Source organism: Micromys minutus (assembly GCF_963924665.1).
Source record: "Micromys minutus genome assembly, contig: SCAFFOLD_202, whole genome shotgun sequence".
NCBI classification, from domain to species: domain Eukaryota; kingdom Metazoa; phylum Chordata; class Mammalia; order Rodentia; family Muridae; genus Micromys; species Micromys minutus.
The window spans coordinates 25,793-35,928 of NW_027667733.1; the positions used below are offsets into that span (position 1 = coordinate 25,793).

General features: G+C 37.6%; 1 protein-coding gene across 2 annotated transcripts; it reads right to left on the minus strand.

The window, feature by feature from the left end:
• Nucleotides 1-21: 21 nt before the first annotated feature.
• LOC308416136 (PRAME family member 12-like) lies at nucleotides 22-2,701 on the minus strand (the record flags this gene model as incomplete). Of its 2 annotated transcripts, XM_080942598.1 has the most annotated exons (3): nucleotides 22-744; nucleotides 1,390-1,974; nucleotides 2,421-2,701. In XM_080942598.1, the coding sequence occupies 3 exons, from the start codon at nucleotides 2,699-2,701 to the stop codon at nucleotides 177-179; spliced, it is 1,434 nt and encodes a 477-aa protein (XP_080798724.1). In that variant the 3' UTR covers nucleotides 22-176. The 2 variants fall into 2 exon arrangements, with proteins under 2 accessions (XP_080798724.1, XP_080798725.1); XM_080942599.1 differs by lacking the exon at nucleotides 1,390-1,974.
• Between the last annotated feature and the right edge of the window lie 7,435 nt (nucleotides 2,702-10,136).

The following is a 10,136-nucleotide window of genomic DNA, read 5'->3' on the forward strand; positions in this document are numbered from 1 at the left end:
GTTCCCACAGTCCATCTGATTATTTCCCATGTCAACTCAGCCTCCATGATTCTAGTCACTGTACATCCTTTTGTTTCCAATGATCTGGGCACTGTCTGAAATTACAATCAGTGAGCACACCGAGAGAAGTGTCAGAAGCCTGTCATTATTCACTTCCAGAAGTTCTGCATCCATGTTTACTGCCAGCAACCACAAAGTTTGACATCCTGGCCATAGACACAGCGCAAATGACAAGTACGGCACATTTTTGTAGCAAAAGAGATGCTCTTTGGCTGCCTTATAGCACAGAGTGTATCCATGAGCTCTAAACAATGTTTGGAAAATCTTACTTTTGAGACATGAGGCAACTGATAATAGCACTCCAGAGGGGCAGGATATTGTTCCACATCAATCTTGCTCCAGTTGGCTGTGTGCTGCAAAAGGTCCTTCAGGATGGGCATGGAGAAGTTATTGTTGTAGAAGTTGACATTTTTGAGCTGAGAGCATTGTTTGAGGGCAGGTAGGATGGTATTGAGCTGGGGGTCCTTCATTCTACATCCCTGAAAATCCAGTGTCTCAAGCGTGTCTGCCACTTTCTCTAGGAAACCCATCAGAGGCATAAGATCTAAACCATATAAGATCACTTCTCTGATCTCCAGATGTTTTAGCTTAAAGAGGCTCTGACAACAGGAAAAGGAATCCAAGACTCTCTGTGAAATTAGGAAACAAGTGATGGAGAGGGTCTCCAAGGGTGTCCTCAGGTGCCTAGGAATATAATAGAGGGTTAGTTCTGGATAAATTTGTTGTAAAATTTGGCTAAGATGTACGCAGTAGTTGAAGAAACAAGGTCTGCCAATGTCAGTTTGACTAAATGAGCAAGGATCACATCTATGATGCATCATGTTGGAAATTGCCCCATCATACCAACACCACAGTTTATCTACTGGCTTCACTCTCAAGCTAAAATCTACTTCATCCCATAAGCCCAGAAATCACACAAGAAGAACTTCCATCCCAAGAATATCCTGATAGGATCTGGATATTTTCTGTGAGCTTACTGAATATGCATTCTATTGTTCCTTTGGCAGTTGTGCTTTTTCTCACTTAGAACCCAAACTCTAAACCCTCTCTAATGCACTCAGCACTACCTGAGTTAAAAATATTTTAGCCATGGAGATTGGGGGAAGTTAGAAGACTTTTCACTAACTGCTCATTTGAGCCAATGAATTCACTTGTAAAATTTACCTTGTATAACGTAGTATACATGGAAAAAAAGACATAACTTCCAGAGTCTTATGAATCTCTAAATGTTTGTTTCTAGTCACTAGGTGTCATCTGGCATCACTAACCCTTAACACAAGAAAGACAAATTTGTTTTGGTAGTTGACCCAGCTCTTCATTCTTGCTTACCATAAAACCTCATCCATACGGTCTCTTAGAAAACAAACATCACTCATGAAGAGATGCTGGAGACAGTTAAATTTGGAGAACTTAGAAATAAAGATGTCGATACTCTTAGTTTCTCTGTCTCTCTTGTCATTAGGGAAAGTCGTCTTCTTGAAAGGTGCCAGGAAGACTTTATGAAGATTTCTCATCAGTCCAAAGTAGTGAGAAAAAGATTCTAGCTCCAACAGAGTCCACTCAGTATCTACTTCTAATTCTGTAATATGCTCTGGATCAAAAATATTCAAGATCTGTCTCATATCTTCAATTGCCAGATCACTGATTCTCATTTTTGTACAGCAGAAACGTAGGGAGCCCTTTCTCTGCTGGGCCCACTTCATGAAGCATGCTTGAGTTTCATCAAAGCAGGACATGATGCACAGGTCATCTATGACCTTTAGACGTGGCCTCAGAGCATATCTGGGAAGGATCTTCCCTACTTGATCCACTTTCAAGGTCTCTATTGAAGATGAGGTCTCCCGTGTACCATCCCACATGTTCCAGAAGGCATGGTGCACATTTCTCAGGTCAAGAACCTGAAGTTTTTCTCTCCTGTGGGTAAAACATAAATTTCATCAGACTCTGAATCATTTTTTACTACACATGTGTAAAGTGATTTCTCCACCCTCTTACAGTGTGTTTTTAAAGTACCTGATATTCAAGGTGGACTCAGGTATGCTACAGACACTTTCATGGGCGACTGTACATTTTATTACTTTTCTTTCACTAATGTAAACTTTATATCTCCTTAGTCACATTATTAATGATAGTGGGAATAGCAGGGATAGACTCTTTTGAGCCTACACTGACTCTGTCCCATATTCACCTCTAATCCATATCCAGTCCTCAGTACAAGTATACAGTAGCTTTCAAGAACCCTTTATTCCTGCATGATTCCATCAGAAGCTTCTGTTCCACTTATAACAAAGTCAATCTCCCTGATAATCTTTTCTGTGTACTCCACACATTCCCTTCTACACTGCATAGATATTGCTTACCCGGGGTGAAACCTTCTTCTCAAATCCACTCCATCTAGCACAGCTTGGAATGTTTCCAGGTTAAGAGTCTCCATCAATCCCCCCACAGGGAGACAGGGAAAAGGCCAAGCTTCCACTATTGCCTTCACAAGATTGATATGTCTCCCAATACAGGCCTCCTTTAACAGTGCTGGGAAGAGCACATGGGGCAGCTCCTCCAGAGTGGACATGGCCGAAGCCTCCTCTCTCAGCAGAGTCTGACATGCCAGCTTCTGGAGTGTGGGTGGGGTCTGAATACTCATTCTCTAAGGTCTCCAGTCAGAAATTTCCTGGGGAAGGAATCAGAAAAGAATATAGTTTTAAAACAAAGTTTTTACAACTTCCTCACCATCACATCAACTACTAAGTTTCTGAGTTACTGCTATGGCAATGGTAGAGACATCAATTTACCTCTTCATCCTAAACTGGTGGCATAAAGACAGAATCCCATACTGTTATCACCAAAGCCTCTTTATTACTAAAGTCAGTCAATAATTTTCTGGTCAAAATATCTTATGTGTCTCTTTCTTATAAGAGAGAATGAGAAAGAAAAAAGAAAGAAAGAATGAATGAATAAATAAATGAACGAAGAAAGGAATGATAGAAAGAAAAATGTGAGATACTCTCAGGACACAATGGGAATGACATGAGTTGAAATATGCAACAGAGTGAAGATAGAACCTGAAGAGACCACTTCAGATAGAGAAGCACTGCTCCCAGATCAGGGAAGGGGCCACTCACCCATTTCTAAATTTTTCAGTTAGAATTGTTTCTGTGTAAAGTAAAGACAGGGAGGAAAATGGAGCAGGACCGGAGGGAATGACCATCCAGGGATCCCCTACCTTGGGATCCAACCCATCATGAGACATCAAAAACCAACACTACTTTGGAGATATCAAGATGTGCTTAGAGGTCTGTCCCAAAAACTTGCAGACACTTACAGGCACCCATTGGACTGAGCTTCAAGAATAAAATGGAAGAAATAGGGAAGAATTCAAACAACTGAAGAAGATTGAACCCCAAGAAAATAACAATATCACTTAACTGAAACATTTAAATTTCTGATGGACTAAACCACCAACCAAAGACTCTACATAGGTGGGTGCATTGATCCCAATAAATATGTAGCAGAGAATTGCAATATCTAGCATCAGTTGGTGAAAAGGAGATTGTTTCTATGCAGGCTTGTTGTCCCAGGGGGGACATAGACTATCAAACTGGATACAAATACAGGATCCAGCATGTTGCTGCATACAAGAAACTTATCTCGGTGACAAAGACAGACACAATCTCCAAGATAATGACCCTAAGAAACAAGCTGGAGTAGCCATTCTAATACCAGATAAAGTAGATTTTCAACCAAAGTTTATCAAAAAAGATAAGGAAGGACTCATTTTACTCATTACAAAAAAAATCTATCAAGATAAATTCTAAATCCTAAGCATCTATGCTCCAAATACAAGACCACCCACATTCATAAAAAAAAAAAAACCCACTAAAGCCCAAAACATATATTGCACCACACACAATAATAGTGGGAGACTTCAACCCCACTCTCATCAATGGACAGATTATGGAAGCAGAAACTAAACAGTGACACAGTGAAACTAGCGAGGTTATGAACCAATTGGAATTAACAGGTATCTACAGAACATTTCATCCTAAAACAAAAGAATATACCTCAGCACCTCATGGCACCTATTCAAAGATTGACCATAGATTCAGTCCAAAATAAGCCTCAGCAGATATAGGAAGGTTGAAATACTCTCTTGCATCCTATCAGATCATGAACTAAGGCTGGTGTTTAATAACAACAAAGACAACAAAATGCCCATGTACACATAGAAGCTGAACAATGCTCTAATCAACCATAACATGGTCAAAGAATAAATAAAGAAAAAAATTAAGAATTTTTTTTTTTTTGGAATTTAGTGAAAATGAAAGCACAACATACCCACATCTATGGGATGCTATGAAATTAGTACTAAGAGGAAAACTCATAGCTCTGAATGCTTCCAAAAAGAAACTGGAGAGAGCATATACTAGCAGCTCGACAGGACAGCTGAAAGCTCTAGAACAAAAAGAAGCAAATACACTCAACAGGAGGAGACAGCAGGAAATAATATAACTCAAGGCAGAAATCAACCAGGTAGAAACAAAAAGAACCATACAAAGAATCAACAAAACCAGGAACTAGTTCTTTGAAAAAAATCAACAAGAACAATAAATCTTTAGTCAGACTTATTAGAGGGCACAGAGAGAGTATCCAAATTAGCAAAATCAGAAATGAAAGGGGAGACATAACAACAAAAACTGAGGAAATTCAAGAAATCATCAGATCCTACTACAAAAGCCTATACTCAACAATACTGAAAAATCTGGAGGAAATGGATGAATTTCTGGACAGATACCAGATACCAAAGTTAAATCAGGATCAGAGAAACCATCTAAACAACTCCAAAACACCAAAAAAAAGAAGAAGAAGAAGAAGAAGAAGAAGAAGAAGAAGAAGAAGAAGAAGAAGAAGAAGAAGAAGAAGAAGAAGAAGAAGAAGAAGCAGTCATTAAAAGCCTCCCAAACAAATAAAAACCCAGGATCAGATGGGTTCAGTGCAGAATTCTATCATTTATTAATGACCTAATACCAATACTCTCCAGGGTATTCCACAAAATAAAGTCAGATGGAACACTACCCAACTCATTCTTCAAAGCCACAATAACTCTCATTTCTAAACCACAAAGACCCTACAAGGAAAGAGAACTTCAGACCAGATTCCTTTATGAACATTGAGTCAAAAATACTGAATAAAATTTTTGCAAACTGAACCCAAGAACACATCAATAAGGTCATTCATCATGATCAAGTAGGCTTCATCCCTGGGATTCAGAAATGGTTCAATATTCAGAAATCCACTAACGAAATCTACCATATTAAAAATAACTTAAAGAATAAAGCCACATGAACATCTTACTATATGCTGAGAAAGCATTTGACAAAAGTCAACACCCCTTCATGATAAAAGTCTGGAAAAAAGCAGGAATCCAAGGCCCATACCTAAACATAATAAAAGCAATACACAGCAAACCAATAGTTAACAGCTAACAAAATAGTGAGAAACTTGAAGCAATCCCACTAAAATCAGGGACTAGACAAGGCTGCCCACTCTCCCCCTACCTATTCAATATAGTACTGGAAGTCCTGGCCAAAGCAATTAGACAGCAAAAGAAGAAAAAATCAAAGGGATACAAACGGGAATGGAAGACGTCAAAATATCACTATTTGCCAATGAAATGATAGTATACGTAAGTGACACCAAAATTTCCACCAGAGAACTTTTACAACTGATAAACAAGTTCATCAAAGTAGCTGGATACAAAATTAACTCAAACAAATCAGTAGCCTTCTTCTACTCAAGGACAAACATGCTAAGAAATTAGGGGAAAGATACTCTTCACAATAGTCACAAACAATATGAAATACCTTGGTGTGACTCTAACTAAACAAGTAGAGGACCTGTACAACAAGAACTTCAAATCTCTGAAGAATGAAATTGAAAAAGATCTCAGAAGATGGAAAGATCTCCCATGCTTATGGAGTGGAAGGATCAACATTGTAAAAATGGCCATCTTACCAAAAGCAATCTACAGAGTCAATGCAATCCCCACTAAAATTCCAACTCAGTTTTTCATAGAGTTTGAAAGAACAATTTGCAAATTCATGTGAGATAACAAAAAAAAAAAAGACCTAGAATTGCAAAATCTATTCTCAGCAACAAGAAAAGTTCTGCATGAATCACCATCAAGAAATAGTGTTAAAAAAATTGTATGGTATTGGTACAGAGATAGGCAGGTAGATCAATGGAACAGAATAGAAGATCCAGAAATGAACTCACACATATGGTCACTTGATCTTTGACAAAAGAGCTGAAACATTCAATGGAAAAAAAAAAAACATCCTCTTCAACAAATGGTGTTGCTTCAACTGGTAGTCAGTAAGCAGAAGAATGAAAATAGACCCTTTCTTGTCTCTTTGTACAAAACTTAAGTGCAAGTGGATGAAAGATCTCCACAGAAAACCAGGTACACTTGAAACTATTAGAAGAGAAAGTGGGGAAAACCTTAGAACACATAGGCACTGGGGAAAACTTCCTGAACAGAACACCAATGGCTTATGCTGTAAGGTCAAGAATTGATAAATGGGACTTTATGAGACTGCAGAGTTTCTGTAAGGCTAAGGAGACTGACAAGAAAACAAAACAGCAGCCAACAGACTGGAAAAGGATCTTTACCAATCCCACATCTGGTAGAGGTCAAATATTCTATATATACAAAGAACTCAAGAAGTTAGACTCCAGAGAATCAAATAATCCTATTAAAATTGGGGTACAGAGCTAAACAAAGAATTCTCAACTGAGGAATATAGAATGGCTGAGAAGCACCTAAGGAAATGCTCAACATCTGTAGTCATAGGGAAATACAAATCAAAACACCCTGAGATTTCACCTCAGACCAGTTAGAATGAATGGCTTAGATCAAAAACACAGATGACAGCAGATTCTGGTTAAAATGTGGAGCAAGAGTTACACTCCTCCACTGTAGGTAGGGTTGTAAGCTGGTACAACCACTCTGAAAATCAGTCTGGAGGTTAATCAGAAAATTGGAAATAAAACTACTTGAAAACCCAGTTATTCCACTTCTGGGCATATACCTCAAAGATTCTCCAACATATAATAAGGACACATGCTCCACCATGTTTATAGCAGCCAGAAGCTGTAAAGAACCCAGATGTCCTTCAGTAGATGAATGGATACAGAAACTGTGGTACAATTATACAATGGAGTACTATACAGAATTCCTATGCAAATAAATGGATCTAGAGAATATCATCCTGAGTGAGGTATCCCAGTCACAAAAGAACAGACATAATATGCAGTCACTTATAATTGGATACTAGCCCCAGAAAACTCTGAATACCAAGAAACAACTCACAGACCATATGAAGCTCAAAAAAAATAAAACAGAAATAGAAAGGCCAAAAAGTGAAAGCCTCAGTCCTTCTTAGAAAAAAAAGTGTATAGCACCCTCTCAGAGTGTGGTACAACTAGACCTTAAAGCATTAATAATTCAAGAGCTAAGAATGTAGCCTTTTGGTAATTTTTGGTATTTAAAAATCATTATGTTTAATCTTTACACACCAAGAAAACTTTAACTATTTCCATGTTACGTTTTGTTTTACAGGTACTTTATGCTCATTGTAACTAGTAAGATTTCAATGCATACTATCAAACCTTTAAAAAAACCAAGTACTGACAAAAATATATTCATATAGTTTTATGCAAAAATGTTTTTAAAAATCTGTACATTTATCTCTGTTTTTTAAAATAAAGATTTAAAAAATGGGAGGGAAGAGCATAGAGAGGACACTGAGATGGGGAAAACATTCGAAATGTAAATAAAAAAATAATAAAATGGGGAAAAGTGAAAAACCAACCAACAAACAAAAATAACACAAAACAGCAAACAGATAACAAAACATACAAAAAAAACATGGTGTTTTGAATTAATGTTGAATTTCCATTATGCAGAATGATGAAAGTGGGTTCTTATAATTTTCAGGCTTCCCTGGGCCCCAAAAGCAGACCATACCCCAAAACCAAGCTATTTTAAAATGATGCAATGCATAGCCTAAGGTAAGACATTTGAGTAACTCACAAGTATAATTCTATTTATTGTGGTTCAGGAAGATCAAACATTCATGGTCTATAGGTCTACAATATCAGTCAGGATCTCATAGAAACAAACACAAGCAAGTATTTCTATGAGTAGAAATATGAGGGAATATGCTATTATTAATCTTAGCACTGGGAAGGCTACTGGGTCAGAAGAATCTTGATTTCCAGCCTACCTTGAGCCACATGTCTACTTCTAGGAGAGGTATACAACATAGAAAGACCTTTGAAATAGTCAAGCATAATAATAATATCAATAGGCTAACATTGATTTTTGATAAGCTAAAATTATATTTGGAATTATATCCAAAGTCTTCAATGTGTTCCTTTAAAAATACAGAAATTATAATTTTGGTCCTATTCTGGAGTCTAAAGTTCTCTATATCAAACTATATGACCCAAAGGAAAACAATTACATACCAGTTATGAGCACTGCAGCTAGGTCTCTGAGTCCAAACAAAACCAGGCAGCTATCCAGGCTTCAGGTCTGAATATAATCTCTGGTTCCAATGAGGTTTTATATACCTCTCTGATCACCCCGCCCTATTGTAGCCACACCCTGCAACCACAAACTGGAAATGTATTAGATGGTTTTATTTCACACTTTTTAACTCTATATGTAATATTCATCCACTTCATTCATTGAATCAGAGCCTTCTGTGAGATTACCTCCACACCATGCCATCCATGAAGTATTTCACCTGTTAATCAACAAAATAATACTGAATTTGAGGATTTTTCCCTTCCTTGGTTTATTACATAGTTTTGAGTGTGGTACAGGACTGGGTCTTGCTGTGAAGCAAGTGTTCCAGAACTCTAAATTCTTGCCATTCTCTTGCAAGGTCCTACCCAGCTAAATTTAGATCCAGGCATGGTCATAAACACTTTAATCCCAGGAGATAAAGCCAAGCAGATCTCTGAGTTCAAAGCCAGCCTGAGAGTTAACAAAGTGAAAAAACACCTTAAATCCAGGACTGATGGTACACACTTTTAATCCCAAGAGACACGCCTGAAGGTTTTTGAGTTAAAGGCTGTTGGAATCTCCTTCCAAGGAGGATAGGACTGAATAGAAAAAATGCTTAGGTTTGGATGGAACAGTGGAGAATTTGGAGCCCTTGGGTGTACTTGTTAGAGGGTCCTCATGCTGTCAGTGAGCAAGTTTGGAATAGAGAAGACCAGTAAGGACAGGTGTTTTTTGATATCTCCACCATTTCCAGAGAAATGATTCTAACCTTGAGTGTCATATGAGGAAGGTTTCTGAACCTTAACTTGAAAATGTATTTTTTGCCTGAATGCTTTTACAGGAACTGTCTGACTAGAGACCTTTCAAGAGGAATGTTCAGACCCCATCCACATCCAACAAGCTGGCAATGCATGCTTTGCTGACAGATGAGGCTTTGGCCATTTCTGGTGTAGAAGAGCTTCCCAGAAATCTCTTCCAGAAACTATTCAAGGTGACCTTTGCAGGCAGACACACCAAAACAGTGGTGACAGCCTGGTCTTGGACTCAACAGTTATGCCCAAAATGAAGAAAACAACATAAAGCAAAGTTAATGTAATTTCCAGTTTGGCTTTGAATTCTTGATTTTTGTCATGCCTCAGTGACTTGCTACTGGGAAACTCTATTTATCTAGGTTTTATGCCACATGTCTTAATTCTATGAACTCTCAAACTCTATAAAGTAACAATTCTGTATGTAAAGTTGTCAAATAATAATAAGGTTTCTCTAAGATATAAAGCATTTGCATTACCAAATAATTCTCTTCTAGGCCGTCAGTTGTAAAAAAGACTAAAAGAAAAAATTTTCTTGAGCCTAGTCACTGTACCCCAGTTTCTGTATTGTAACATTCAATAAAATAATTCATTGTTACACTGTATTTATTGAATACATACAATATTGATTCTTTGTTTACATATTGCTGTTATTGACTGAGTTGAAGAAAGTATCTAATTTAAGGACTAATTTAAGG